General features: G+C 41.5%; 1 protein-coding gene across 3 annotated transcripts in view; it reads left to right on the plus strand.

Annotated features, from left to right (window-relative positions):
* The window catches only part of CNOT1 (CCR4-NOT transcription complex subunit 1), a 55,377-nt gene that overhangs the window by 37,013 nt on the left and 3,027 nt on the right, over window positions 1–15,337 (plus strand). For all 3 annotated transcript variants that reach the window (XM_083870251.1, XM_083870253.1, XM_083870252.1), the window contains exons 28-45: window positions 490–567; window positions 887–1,064; window positions 1,564–1,694; window positions 2,031–2,327; window positions 3,798–3,938; window positions 4,035–4,139; window positions 4,687–4,806; window positions 5,615–5,806; window positions 7,120–7,262; window positions 7,866–7,974; window positions 8,065–8,234; window positions 9,331–9,562; window positions 11,591–11,839; window positions 12,419–12,582; window positions 12,857–12,974; window positions 13,451–13,552; window positions 13,811–13,984; window positions 14,540–14,689. In XM_083870251.1, the coding sequence (XP_083726377.1) occupies window positions 490–567; window positions 887–1,064; window positions 1,564–1,694; window positions 2,031–2,327; window positions 3,798–3,938; window positions 4,035–4,139; window positions 4,687–4,806; window positions 5,615–5,806; window positions 7,120–7,262; window positions 7,866–7,974; window positions 8,065–8,234; window positions 9,331–9,562; window positions 11,591–11,839; window positions 12,419–12,582; window positions 12,857–12,974; window positions 13,451–13,552; window positions 13,811–13,984; window positions 14,540–14,689 (2,853 nt within the window). The remainder of the gene's footprint in view (window positions 1–489; window positions 568–886; window positions 1,065–1,563; window positions 1,695–2,030; window positions 2,328–3,797; window positions 3,939–4,034; window positions 4,140–4,686; window positions 4,807–5,614; window positions 5,807–7,119; window positions 7,263–7,865; window positions 7,975–8,064; window positions 8,235–9,330; window positions 9,563–11,590; window positions 11,840–12,418; window positions 12,583–12,856; window positions 12,975–13,450; window positions 13,553–13,810; window positions 13,985–14,539; window positions 14,690–15,337) is intronic.

The following is a 15,337-nucleotide window of genomic DNA, read 5'->3' on the forward strand; positions in this document are numbered from 1 at the left end:
AGAGAAAGGAAAGGGATGTAAAAAGCATGAAGTGAAAGAGTTCTGTCTGGAGGGAAAGTGGCCATGCATTTTTGCAGCATAAATAGGTGGTGTTTGCTGAAATGCACTGTGGTATCCCTGAACAGAACTCTGTTGAGAAATTGAAGGATGCCATTGAAGAAGTTCTAGGATATATTTATTCCTAGATTTATTTTTTTTCTTCCACCCGCTTTGATCCTGATCAGCTTGTCAGTTCTGCTTGATGTAGAACTGATCTTTCAAGAAGGACCAGGTCATTGTGTTTCCAGTTTTTCACTTAGGTTTCTAATGTATTTCCAGTTATACTGAATTACTGGAATAATTACTACTAAAGTACTAAATTCAACTCTAATCACAGCAGTTTAAAGGTTTCCATGGCTGTATGCACACATAACTGCTTGTGTTTAAAATATTTCCAGTCATAAATTATCTAGATGATTCTGTAATACTGCTGTCTTCTTTCTCTTGTAGGTCTTCAGACCTCCAAACCCATGGACAATGGCCATTATGAATGTTTTAGCTGAGCTACATCAGGAACATGATCTAAAGGTAAACTTCTGGATTTTTTTTTCTGTAACTTCTGAGAGTAAGGTTTTATTGGCATGCAAGTCAAGAAGGCTGTTGTGAAGGACGAGAGCAGTCCTTATCACTGCTTAAGCATGGGGAAATTATTTTGGTATTGCCTAATTTGGTAATAATTGAATGGAGCTCTTCTCCATGAGCAGCATCAGGATAGTTGTTTAATCCTCAGTCACTATTAGTCTCTGAAAGGGGTGAGATTAGAATGGGGAGCTTGGGAGTCAGATGGCTCAGTAGATGTTTTGGGTATTTTCCTTGTGATGTGACCTAAACTAGAGTTGTTTTGCAGTTGAATCTGAAGTTTGAGATTGAGGTGCTCTGCAAGAATCTTGCACTGGACATCAATGAGCTGAAACCTGGAAGTCTCCTGAAAGATAAGGATCGTCTGAAAAACCTGGATGAGCAGCTCTCTGCTCCAAAGAAGGATGTGAAGCAGCCAGAAGAGCTACCACCCATCACAACAACTAGTAAGTGCATCTCATAGAATCCAGAATCACACTTTTAAAGTTCAAATAAGACAGGTTTTGCTATCACAAAATAAAATATGAAGCTACATGTGTTATTGTAACATTCTTGAGTGCTTGGGAGTGCTTATTTTTGTAAGAAATAGGTGTACAGTTTGGAAATGGGAGGGGAGTGGAAGCTGCATGAGGATTATTTCTTTATTATGTGTGTGTAGCTACTCTTTAGACTCCCTCCTATTAGCACTACACCGGGTGCTAAAACTGTCATAATAAACAGCTCTCTTAAAATGTACTGAAGCTACTTTGGAACTAATCATTAGGTAAAGGGAGAACGAAAGTTGCTTGGTAAATTTAGGAGGTTTCATGGTCAAACTGCAAAGCTTTTGTTTCTGGTTTACAAACAAAGCTTTTGTTTCCTAGTTTAAAAAAAATATATATACCTGTTTTATAAGCAGTTGCTTTTCACAAAGTGTCTTAATACAAACCTACTTGTGTTCTCCAGCTGCTTCTACAACTCCAGCTACCAGCACCACTTGTACAGCCACGGTTCCTCCACAGCCCCAGTACAGTTATCATGACATCAACGTCTATTCCTTAGGAGGGTTGGCTCCACACATTACCTTAAATCCAACGGTGAGTTTTAGAGCTGATTTAGTTTGCTGAAAGAATTCTTTCAGCCAGGGTTAATGCAGATCTCAGCTGGTGGGAGCTTTCAAGACTTAAATATAAAAGGAGCCTCTGAGCTCCTTTTGTCCAGTCAGCAGCTCAGCTCTTAAGTCAATCTTTGCATTGTTACTCAGCTGCAACGTGGTTAGAAAAATAACAATTATCAAATACTGTAATAGCTGCATGGGGGAACATGATTGTACCACACAAGCTATGACAATAAGTCATTCATAAAATGCAGATGTCTAGAGTAGATGGGATTCCAGTGTACTTTATTCTCTCACCTTTCCTAATCCCCGGCAGATTCCACTGTTCCAAGCCCACCCGCAGCTGAAGCAGTGTGTGCGGCAGGCGATCGAGCGCGCGGTGCAGGACCTGGTCCATCCCGTGGTGGACAGATCCATCAAGATTGCCATGACCACCTGTGAGCAGATAGTCAGGAAGGACTTCGCCCTGGATTCCGAGGAGTCACGGATGCGTGTGGCCGCTCACCACATGATGAGGAACCTGACTGCTGGGATGGCCATGATTACCTGCAGGGAGCCTTTGCTGATGAGCATAGCTACCAACTTGAAAAATAGCTTTGCTACTGCACTGAGGGTAAGAGCCCCATCATTGGAAGGTTATATCCAACTTACAGGACTGTAGGCATTGGTAAATCAGTTCTCCACAATGTAGACTTGTTAATTAATTGTGTGGCTTAACTGGCATGGGAATGAATTCACTGGGTAAAAGTTTTGTGACTCTTGTGGAATTACAGTGGACCTGTGATTCCAAGTCAAACACTCTTAAACCGAGATGGTGGATCTTACTAAATGGCACATAAACTTCCTGACTATCTTTTTATTTTGCCCCAGTGTTCTGTCCAGTTTGATCACATCATGGAGGCCTTGGAGACTTGAACTTTCTGCAGGGTTTGAGGCAGAAAAGCTGAAATGGGGAGGACTGAATTGATTTTGGTGATATCTTGGGTTGTTTCAGCATGCATGCTTCAGGCAAATTTTATTTACTTGTGCTGTTAGCAGATAGGTAGTTTAGATTCTTCTGCACAGCTTGTGAATTCATTGGGTTTTCTAGAGGCTATTATCAGGTCTCTTAATGAAGAAAGTTTGAGCTAAACTGCATGAAACATCCTGTGAACTGCTGACCACAACAACAGCTACCACCCAGAATTCTTGCCATCAGTGTCAGCAACAGGCACAAGAGCATAAGGATCTTGGAAAGATCAAGACACAATTGTACTTTCAGCAGTTAGAAATTAATCAGTTTTTTTATCCCTGAAGACAGATGACATTGGTACAAATCTAGTTTTAATCTAAGGAAGTTTTTAAGGGATAATTGTAGAAAACCTGTTGTTGCAGAAAAGACTCTATATGAGTCATCTCAAAATTCTTATCTGGCTTATTTTTATGAAGTGGTTTAACAGAAATAGTGTAGTTTAAAGGAATTAATGGAAGAGCTCTTAGCAGACAAGGAAGTCCAAGTAGATGGGACAGGCTGCCTTTATAAATATATTCCATTTCTAGTGAAAGTTTCTGCTTTGTACCCTGGAAAATAAGTGCATCTGTTCAGGGTTCTCATAAAGCAGACTCTGAGAAGGAAGGAAGGAAGGCCGAAAATTGGATTCCTTATCAGAAAAGGAACCCACTAAAAAGGCTTAGGACTGCTGTTTTGCACTGTTAGTGCTGCACCTTTATATCTTCCAATTACAACCTAGGAAGTAGGAAAACTTCTGTGATGCAAAGCCTTCCCTGCATTAGCATCACTCTGTGTGTGTCTGTCTAAAACAGGCCTTTATTTCTGTGCCCTGGAGATGAGTAGGTGGAGAAGATGGAGAACTCCTGCTGTTTTGTTCCTTGTTGAAAGTCTTTACTGTCGTCTTGCCTACATGTTTTATTCAAAGCTATGCAAAATTAAATTTAATATTGTATATTCTATGGGAAGAGAGTGTGATCCTAAGAGCATTCCTTTTTGTTGCTTGTGTTCTCTATAAGCAGTGGTGCAGATTTTAAGGCTAGTTATATGCAGGGAAATTTTACATCCTTCACTGATTATTGTGATTTTCAATAGGCAGCCTCCCCACAGCAGAGGGACATGATGGAGCAGGCAGCTGCCCAGTTAGCACAGGATAACTGTGAGCTTGCCTGCTGCTTTATCCAGAAGACAGCTGTGGAAAAGGCAGGTCCTGAGATGGACAAGAGGCTTGCAACTGTAAGTATGGGGCTGTTGTCTTTTTAGAAGTAGTCTATGTGTTCATACACATCCAGATGGGTGTCTAAAACGCAGTGTGGTGTTTGTTTTTCCCAGGAATTTGAGCTCAGGAAGCATGCAAGGCAAGAGGGGCGTCGCTACTGCGATCCTGTTGTGTTAACGTACCAGGCTGAGCGGATGCCAGAGCAGATCAGGTTAAAGGTGAGTTCTGTTTGGATGCTGCTCTTCTCTCCCTCCTGATAAGGAAAAGTGGGTGGCACAGCATCAGATGAGTAATTACATATTGTTACTCTTGCCTAGCAGTGCAGCTGCTGTTTTCTTGATTGGTGTGGAAACACATAAATACATTATTCAAAAATGAGTGTTTATATAATTTTCTCAATTCCTTGAGTCTCTATTTCTGTGCATTTCCTCTCACTGAAAGATGGCTCATCTGTTTTGTTGTCTTTATATTTTTTCTTTCGTCTCCTTTATATTTTCTTCCTTTAAGGACATACCATGTGCTTTCAGCAGAGCATTTCTCAATATTTGATTATTTCTGTTTCTGGGAATGTGAGTTTTATTTCTAGAGCAAAATCCCTGTGTTAGGAGGTGTGGCAGGAGAGATAGGACCTCAGTGCAGAGCAGCTGAATCCTACTCAGTGTTTGGGCCACTCTGTTTAAGAGTAGCTACCTGTTACACTACCCTCATTTTTTACTGCCTTGGTGCTTATCAGTGAGTTAAATGCCTGTTCTTTTTGTTGCAAAGGTTGGAGGTGTGGACCCAAAACAGCTGGCTGTTTATGAGGAGTTCGCACGCAATGTCCCTGGCTTCTTACCCACCAATGACTTAACTCAACCTACAGGATTCTTGGCTCAGCCTATGAAGGTAGAGGTTTCTGAATTAATCAGCTTGAGAGTACTCCAGCCATTTTGGAGACTGTTGCAGAACTTGTGTTTCTGTTATAAGGACTCATAAGAGTTAAGTGTTTGTATTGCTTGGGGACAGTCATTGAAAAAACACCTTTGTTCTAAAGACAAAGTAATGGCAAAAAGCTTCCATTCAGTCTTAGGGATTTGTACACCAAATTGGGACAAATTCTGCAATTTAAGATTACTACATGCAGTTTTAGTTGCAGTGAAACATTTTATTTAAATCTCAGGTTACTTTTGCAGGAAGATCATGGACAGCAAGTCTGAATTTTGAGATAATTTAACAAGTTTTTGTATGCATACATAAAGCCTTACTGACAGAACAAGGGGGAATGGCTTCAAACTGAAAGAGGGCAGATTAGATTAGATGTTAGGAGAAACTCCTCTGTGAGGCTGGAAGAGGTTATCTGAAGATGTAGATGGCCCATCCCTGATGTGTTCAAAGCCAGATTGGGTGTGGCTTTGAGCAACCTGCTCTAGTGGAAGATGTCCCTGCCCATGGCAGGACAGTTGAAACAAGATAATCTTTAAAATCCTTCCAACCCAAACCATTCTGTTACTCTGACAGAATTACGCGCTGGTTATTTTCACAGCTTAATTTGCTCATATGTGTGTGCTTAAAATACCAGCATAACAAACCACAGTACTGCAGAAGTCTAAATTCTGGATGCTATAATTTCTGAAGAAGAGCCAGTCAGTCAGTATTTGAGCGTCACAAATGCAATCCGTGCAAAAATCACTGATTCTCACTTTCTCTTAAGCAGCAGGCTTGGGCTACAGATGATGTAGCACAGATTTATGACAAATGTATGACAGAACTGGAGCAGCACCTGCAGTCCATTCCACACACCCTGGCCATGAATCCTCAAGTTCAAGCCTTGCGTAGCCTCTTGGAGGCGGTGGTGGTGGCTCGGAACTCCCGGGATGCCATTGCTGCACTTGGACTTCTGCAGAAGGTGAGTGTTGACAACTCATCTCTGTAACAACTAGCTAAGAGTTCATTACTCACCTCGCTCATGGATTGCCTTGCTGGTGACCTTGTCTCTTCATGCATTCTGTGGAACTGCTTGGTGGACAATACTGAACTGCTGTCTTCGGAAATGCCATAAGTAAGACTGGGAGGGAGCCATTGTGTTCACTTAGGGTATTGTACTCATGGTCTCTACTTCCCATCAGCAGGGAGATGTCCAGCTGCTCCTCACAAAGCAGGGCTTCAGCACATGTGACATTTGCCTGGAAAGGCAAACATTGGAACCATGAATACCCTTTTTCATCCTCCTTTCCCTGAGCTTTTATTGCTGAACATGATGTCATATGATACAGAATATCCCTTTTTTTCAGTTTGGGTCAGCTGTCCTGTCTGTGTTGCTTCCCAGCCTCTTGTCCATCCCCAGCCTACCCACTGGTGCACGAGGCAGAGTGGGAAAGAAAAAGCCTTGATCCTGTGCTAGTGCTGCTCAGCAGCTGGCAAAACTGTGGTGTGTTGTCAACACTATTTCAGCACAAATCCAAAGCACAGCATCATGTAGGATGCTGTAAAGCAAATTAACTCCATCCCAGCCAGAATTTGTAGGCTGTACCGGTGGGAAGTGTTGCAGTGAGCTCTGTGAGCTGAGCTGGCATTAGTGCCTGTGTAGAACAAGTGACAGACAGAGAAAAATTCACTTGAGAATAGTGTAAGGATACTGAGCTGTCTGCATGAGGATCTAAGAACAGTGCCAAAACAAAAGTAACCAAAAGCAGGAGGGAGACACTTCATTCTTGTCTCTTAGTGCTTTTACCTATTGAAAGATCCAGTCCTGACTAGGACTGGACATAAAAAAAAATGTGTTGCCTATGTAAAACTCATTTGCTGTAGACTAACACAAATACATCTGAGTTCTGCAGCTTTCTCCAAGGACGTTGGCAGGTTCTGTAAATATTTTCTCAGGTAGTTTTCAATGAGCTGTATGCAGAAATTGCTTGAGGAGGCATTGACTTAGGGAAGCTGCAGCACAGACTGACACAGTCTGTCATGGTATTTGGTGCACATACAAAGCTAGTGGGGCATAGAGACCTTTAGGTTTGTTTGTGATAGCATAGCTTTGTAAACTGCATGTGTAGATGCCATAGTAGCTGGTAAAATCTTGCAGTCTTATCAAGAGGTCAGCATAATTACTAAATCGATTTTTTTTCATGTTTTCTGGTGATAATTCTTGCTGACGTAACATGCAGAAGATTTGGAAGAGGACTTGTTTTTTCCTCTGCTAACAGGTTGCATCTATTCTAGGCTGTAGAGGGCTTGCTGGATGCCACCAGCGGGGCTGATGCTGATCTCCTGCTCCGCTATCGCGAATGTCACCTGCTGGTGCTGAAGGCTCTGCAGGATGGCCGTGCCTATGGGTCTCCATGGTGTAACAAACAAATAACTAGGTCAGTTACAAGACAACAAGGACACTGATGTAGCTTTGACCATCTTTTGGGAGTTGCCGTGTTACTCTGAATTCCCTGCCTGTTAATATTTTACTTTGCTGCAATTTGAACTGACAAAAAATAACCAGCTTTTTTGTCAAAATTAACTAGATCTTCTGATAATGCTGGTTCATCCCAGAACATGATAGGAATCTAATTAGAGCATGGTCTGGGCTTTCCCACCCCCCCCCCCCCCCCCCCCCCCCCCCCCTCATTTTGCAGAGAATATCTCAGTGCTGTCACAAGCAATGTGACATGGCATATGCCTGTAGCAGAAGCTTCAGCTAGGCAGATCTGCCAATTCATCCTTGGAAGAGGGGCTTCTTACGCTGAATAAACTGAAGCTCTTGGAGGGCTCTTGTCACTAGTTGTTCGGGGCAATAGATGTTTGAGTGGGACTATTCTGAACTTAAACATTACCTTAGAGAATACTCTACAGGAGCCTTCTTGTGAAGGTGGATAGTAAATCACACTGAATGTCAGTTTCTGAAGTACTAGATTTGAGTTGTTTCACTTAAACTGTGTTGTTGAAGTACAGTGTTTATAAGAAGTCCAATTCTTCAGGTGCCTGATCGAATGCAGAGATGAGTACAAGTACAACGTGGAAGCTGTGGAGCTGCTAATCCGCAATCACCTTGTTAACATGCAGCAGTATGACCTCCACTTGGCTCAGGTAAAGAGAACCTACTCTGGTAAAAGAGGAGGGGTGCACTCAGTCCACTGTAAGATCTGTGGTTGAACTTTGTCTTTTTCATGTTGACAGTCCATGGAGAATGGCTTGAACTACATGGCTGTGGCTTTTGCCATGCAGTTGGTAAAGATCTTGTTGGTGGATGAGAGAAGTGTTGCTCATGTAACAGAAGCAGATCTGTTTCACACCATTGAGACACTCATGAGAATTAATGCCCATTCCAGAGGAAACGCCCCGGAAGGGTGAGGCTATAGTATTGTGCAATGTATTACTTTATTTTGTGCTCATTTATGATTTGCATATTATATAGGCAATGTCTCATATCATTCAGTCATACAGCTTTAAACTTACCCTGAGGCTGCAGTCCTTTCTTAGTTTCAACTGTCACTCTAATGTAAATGTGCTCATCTTAGTCAAAATAGAAGCAGCTGCAGCAGCATGTGAAACTGAATGCTTAAGCAAGAAAATCTCTCCATGCACTATGCTCCAAAATTCTGTCGAACTGTGAGAAACCTGTTTGAATTCCTACTTTATCTCAAATTTATGCAATATTACTGCATGCTTAAATTTTATATATCTAGGTGTCAGTATGTTAAATAGTTAACTGCAAACAATCCAATTGGACAGTCCTTTCTGTTCAGAGCTTACAGAGCAATCCTCCACCAGTCTCATGTGGCATATGTATTCACCAGCAAACTTCCCAAACCATTTGGGTAGCAAATGTTGCCACATCACCTGGAAATACCTGTGGCACTTGCAGGCCCCCCTTTTGTAAGGTGGAAGCAGTTGCTGGGTTTGAGTAAGAGATGCATTAGAGCTTGGAGAACTTTGAATAGATGTGAGAACAGCCAGCAGCTGGCTGATGGCAATAGCTGCCATTACCAACACAGCTGCTTATAGGATATCCCAAAACCAAAGTCTTTCATCTGTGCTTGGCATGGATACACTGTCCTCGCTGTATGGCTTGCTTTTCACTGCAGCCAAATCCAGTGCCCCAGTCAGTTCTGACATCTCCCTGTCTGGGAGAATTTTAGAGCTCCTGAAGTCTGCAGAAGAGAAGTTGCTTCTAGTCCCTGTGGTGGTTTGTTGCAGCATTCCCGTGTACAAATTGGAGTGGAACTTCAAAGCTTATGTGATTTCAGTGTTCCTTCTTTCATCATAAGTGTATCTGCTTTCATGACTTATTGCTGCTATTCCAGTGAGGACTGAAAGATAGAAGGTTTTAGTTTAAGAAATAATTTACTTTCTTTCAACTCTCTTTGACTGAGCTTCCAGTTCCTGCACCTTCTGGGCGAGGAGGAATTCTAACCCAGCTCTTGCTCTGGTCTGTTGCATTAGATTACCCCAGCTGATGGAAGTGGTCCGATCAAACTATGAAGCAATGATTGACCGTGCTCATGGAGGTCCTAATTTCATGATGCATTCAGGAATTTCCCAAGCTTCTGAGTATGATGACCCACCAGGCCTAAGGGAGAAGGCAGAATACCTGCTGAGGGAGTGGGTGAACCTCTACCATTCAGCTGCAGCAGGCCGTGACAGTACCAAAGCATTCTCTGCGTTTGTTGGACAGGTAGAGCTTTTGGAAAGAAAGGTGCTTTTTATTCAACATAAGTAGGGTGTGATGCCCTCCATTTTAAAGCAGTATTATAACCAGACATCATTGTGAAATAGAATCATTGTGAATATAGACATCATTGTGAAACTTCCAGGTGTATGGCAGTTTACTGTCAAAATTCTGTCTGTTGTTGATTAAGCCCCTGTCCTCCACCAAGTCATGTTCTTCAGATACTGCAGCAACAGGCTGTCACTTCAGACCATGAGTTCTGGGATAAGTTTGGCAGAAAAAGAACTTGAGCTGAAATAGCTCGTGGAAATAGTTCTGTCATGCTCTGTAATGAGCCTTGACTGGTGTTGCTCCTTATGGGTAGCAGTAAAAGCTCTGACAGCCTACAGGAGGATGTCACCAGTAGAGATTCAGGTAAACTGTTTCAGGTCGTGTGGGCAAGGGAATCTTTTTCCAAAATGAAATCATTAATAAGGAAAATCTTGAGACTTCATTAGCAGAAATGACGTCTAAATTTAAACAATGTCCGACGTGCCACTCTGAAACACTTTAACAGGTGTGGTGAACATTACATACCATCTGTTTTCTAGGTGTGATTGAGGAGGGAGATCCCCTCCGTGGGGATCAGCATGTGTAGTAACTCCAGTATTTGCAGGCATCTCCCTAAAACTATGTTCCTTGCATGCAGCTCCTTGACTGCAGCTGGGAGAAAGCCCCTGACATGGCCTTTTTGCATTGTGTTCTTTTTAAGTTTGTGACACTACCACAGAAACGCTGCAGACTTTGCAGCTACTAATGAAAATAAGCTCAAGCTTCAGAAAATTGTGACTGATGCCATAGGGGTTTTTAATTTGATTTTAGTGTCCTTGCGTACTGGTTATAGACAGCTTTCTGTTGTTCTGACTTCTACTGCATAGAACTTTTTGAATGTTTTTAATAGATATTATGCTAAATGTACATCTTAAAGAAGCATTTGACCTATTTCTGTGACCTCACGTTTTACTTTAAATCACGCTTCTAAAACAAATTTCAGTATAGAGTGCTCATAATACTTAGTACGCTTCTGTCCCACTTCACTTTTTATCACACTTGTTTGATCACACCTTTTGTACATATTTAATCAGTTTTGAAATAGCAATTTAAATATATTGAAGTGCAGTGTTTATTTACAATTGTTTCCTTACAGGCTTTAGTAGTAAGTTCTAAAGGAATATTCTGTAATAACTACATTAAATAAGGTTTTATTACTGGATTTGTATGACTGCCAAAGTGTTGCTTCCTTCCCACAAGTCTGTAGGACAAGAAGAACTACGAAACTTTGAAAGCAGATGCCTAAATTCTTTGGGCTTTTTAGAATAAAAGTTTCTCTAAAAGTTCTCCACATTGTCTCCAGGTTACAGCTGTGCTGTTTTTACAGCTTTATGTCCAGTAGGAGTTTAGAAATAGAATGCTTTTTTCAAAACCCCCCAGTTTTCTGCAGTGTAATTTGTTTCATTTTGATGGTTCTAATACTGTGGCTAACAAATGAAATAGAGGTCTCTGGGGTTTTTTATATTATTAAAACAACTCCCTCTTGCAAAGCAAAAGAGCCCACCCAGTCTTCCTCTGTGTGTAATGTCCATGTAAGGAAAATTTGCTTTCCAAATGCAGTTTGCTTCTACAGAATGGGGCTGCAAATTAGTGATGATCCTGAGCTAGAAATGGGAATCTCCCCTTCCCAGAGCTTGTACTTCTCATGTTCTTCATGCAAGGCTGAATGCTGGTGGCAGCACTCATGCTGAAACAGGCTTCTTAGCTATGCTGATGGTTGGAAATATTTGGGATTCAAAAGATTATTATTTGAGAATAAATGTGCTTGCTAAAATTGTGTTGCCACCCTCAAATTGCCTTGCAAACATTAATCTCTCAGGAGAGTATGGCAAAAATTTAACTGTGGCAGTCAAGGTGGATGCTTTGTAAAGGGTGTGTTTGAAATAAATTGTAAAACGAACTGTCTGTGGTTACAGTGCTGACGTCTTTTCCTTTCCTGGTTAGATGCACCAGCAGGGGATCCTGAAAACAGATGACCTGATCACCCGTTTTTTCCGTCTTTGCACCGAAATGTGTGTTGAGATCAGCTATCGAGCCCTGGCCGAGCAACAGCACAATCCTGCAGCCAACCCCACTATGATTCGAGCCAAGTGCTACCACAACCTGGATGCCTTTGTGCGACTCATTGCACTGCTGGTGAAGCACTCTGGGGAGGCAACCAACACAGTCACAAAGATCAACCTCCTGAATAAGGTTGGGAATCCTTCTTGTCCTTATTGCATTTAAAGTATGTTGTCACCTGTACCTTTGTTGATAAACCTGAGGTGCAGACCTTAATGTGGGCTGCTGCTGAAGTGTCAGATGAGCACTGATTTGAGTGAACCACCAAGATGCCTAGTGGCTTTCTTGTTCACAAAGATTTCGTCTCAGACCAATCTGAAATTCATCTTTGTGCGTTGAAATGAAAACGTCAGCAGCTGTTTTAAGGTTGTTGATTCCTGAGTATTTACCTTCATGTTGTGAGGGTCTTGTCTTTGCTCTCACACTACTTGGTTTATGGCTGGATGGTCTTAGGTAATTAAGACCTTCAGATACTACCCAGTTAGTTAGTCATTATGACTGTGGTCCAAGGGACAGGGAGGGCAAAGCATAGTAGTTGGGAATTGCTGAAACAAATTGTATTATTAATTTATGCAATACTTTTAATAACTAGGAGTTTTGGTTCTTGATAGAATGTACTGTTTTGGTTTTTTTTACTGATGGTTAAACTATTATCTGTAGTCTGACTTGCAGAGTAATTCTTGCTGTCTTCACATGTCTTAATCTCTTTAGGTTCTTGGTATTGTGGTGGGAGTTCTTCTGCAAGACCACGATGTTCGGCAGAGTGAGTTTCAGCAACTTCCATACCATCGCATTTTCATCATGTTGCTGTTGGAATTAAATGCTCCTGAGCATGTACTGGAGACCATCAATTTCCAGACACTCACAGCTTTCTGGTATGTATTTGGGATTGGCCACAGTGCTCATCCTTTCTTGGCAGGATCAAGGATTTTCACTTAAAGGCTATCTGACTGTTCTTTGTGGTGGCTTAATAATTTTTAGAGTAACTGGTTCTACTGTGGACTGACCACTTGCTTGTTTTAGGGAAGGTGACTGGTAAAACCCAAGATGCTCAAATGCCTTTGCTTTTAGGGCTGTGTTTTTCCCTCAATGTTATGAAAAGCAATCTTATTGCTGTGCACTTCTAACCTGCTCTAACTTTTCTTTCAGTAACACATTTCACATCCTGAGGCCTACAAAAGCTCCAGGTTTTGTTTATGCCTGGCTGGAACTGATCTCCCATCGGATATTTATTGCAAGAATGCTGGCACATACACCACAGCAGAAGGTGTGGCTGCAGTTTATCTTTTCTGAATTAAAAAGCTCACCCAGATGTTTATCTGGTGTGATGCTGTTTCACATCTCTTGAAGTGCACTAGTAGCATGGCTGTTCTGTTTTTGTTGTCTTCCATATTCACAGTAACCTAACTGCATGGAGCAGAGTCTGTGTGTCAATAACTATGGAACACAGGGTGAATTGAATTGGATGAACATGCCTTTGTCAGTGTCTAGAAGAGCTGTAGCCTTCCTTCTGGGCTAAATATTGTCAGCTCGATATGGCATGTTGCGGGTTCTGGAAACCCCCATGGCACAATGGTGTGCAGCTGAAGCCCTTGAAATGAGCTGTGCTGCACTGAGTGGTTAAGCTGGCATTTGCTAGCTCTTCCATCCAGTTTTATATAAAGATCAATATAATTATAGTTTTGTAATTAAGGTAATCGGTCTTCATTGCATGTTTTCCACCTGCTGTTCTTTTCTTGACAGGGTTGGCCTATGTATGCCCAGTTATTGATTGATCTGTTCAAGTACTTGGCTCCTTTCCTTAGAAATGTGGAACTCACCAAACCTATGCAAATTCTTTACAAGGTAAAAAAAAGTTAACTAATAGATGCTTCCAATCGAAGTTGTCTGAAAGTAGAGGTAATCTGGCAGCAAAACAGAATTAGCTGTTTTCTTCTAACCTATGCCTGAGAGTTGAATTGAAATTGTGGGGGAAGCAGGCTGCTCTCCCAGCTTAGTTTCCTTCTGGTAACGTTAGCCACATGACGTAGAATGATGGCTCTACAAGCTTTTGGACAGTTTCAGCAGTTACACACCTCTTATATTTAATATTTTATTTCACAGGGCACTCTGCGTGTGTTGCTGGTCTTGTTGCATGATTTCCCAGAATTTCTTTGTGACTACCACTATGGGTTCTGTGATGTGATCCCACCCAACTGTATTCAACTAAGGAATCTGATCCTGAGTGCCTTCCCACGGAACATGAGGCTTCCAGACCCTTTCACCCCCAACCTAAAGGTAGAATTTACTTTAAAGGAGTTTGATAATAGGAATTTTAATGCTCAAAATACTCTCTATCCAGGTGTTAAAGTTATTTAATTAAATCTTCAGGTATCTGCTAGGCAACTAACCCTGGAATGATTAGAAGGAAACATTCTCACACTGCCAAAGCACTGTCCTGTTGCTCTTCTCTGAGCTGTGCAGGGTGATGGGAGTGAAATTGCAGTGCTCATTGTCACTGAAGAAGGCTGTTCTTGACTTGTGTGGATGTTTGTGTCTTTTGAAACTACCAAACTAGAGTGTAGGTGGGGAGACCCCAAAGGCAGTGACTGAATTTCCCTGTGGCCTTCACCCCTGAATTGTTTTATCCTCTCAGTTCTTCAAGACATAATGTAATAAGTTTGCGTGTTAGATATCAAGTTTCTTCTAAAACCTGCAAAAGTCAGGTGTTACCATTTCATTGATGGAAGGAAAAGTGATCAGCTGCAATAGTTGATGTAATATTGCTTATGGATCTGCTTTTCAATTTGCTCCATTGCTGATGGTTTAATTGACTGAGTTTTCTGTCAACAGGTGGACATGTTAAGTGAGATTAACATTGCTCCACGAATACTCACAAATTTCACTGGAGTGATGCCACCTCAGTTCAAGAAAGATTTGGATTCCTATCTCAAAACCCGTTCTCCGGTCACCTTTTTGTCTGACTTGCGGAGCAACTTACAAGTAAGTTTGAGGTTTTTGAGATTTCTGTGGGTGCTCAATTTAAATAATGTGGCACAGATGATGTCACTGATTCAGCCACCATGCTTTCCTGAAATTTTGTTGGTGTGTTAGCCAGCTCCAGGCAGTAGAAAAGCCTGTGAAAATGTACACTCTGAATAAATCTTTTGCCATTCCCTGATAGGATGCATTGAAATCTTTTAGAATCTGATTAAATTTTGACTCCAAATAGATTAATTGTTACAGAAATATATGGATCCTGATGCCAATAATTCAAGGGTAAAAAAGGTCAAATTGGCTAAAACCTCATTTCAGACATCTCATGGCTTGGCTTGCAGCAGACTTGAAGTTGGACTTCCTCAGGGAATTGCTTAGACAGAAACAATCAGACAGTGGGGATGTTTCAGCCACTGTCTGGCACTGCTGCTGAATTCACATTGGCTTACCTGTTGTTTTCCTTTAGTCAGAGAGCAAAAACAAATCTGTTGTGTCAACACTTTGCTGGTGTTTTTGAATATATATATATATATACACACACACGTATATATGCACTATAATATATGCTTTCTAGTGTATGTGTATTAAAAAAAAGGCCAAATGCCAAATTGAATTTGCGGATGTCCCGGTGTGTTGTCTTCTGGATAATCAATA

This window comes from Zosterops lateralis (genome assembly GCF_965231275.1).
Source record: "Zosterops lateralis genome assembly, chromosome: 12".
Taxonomy (NCBI): Eukaryota; Metazoa; Chordata; class Aves; order Passeriformes; family Zosteropidae; genus Zosterops; species Zosterops lateralis.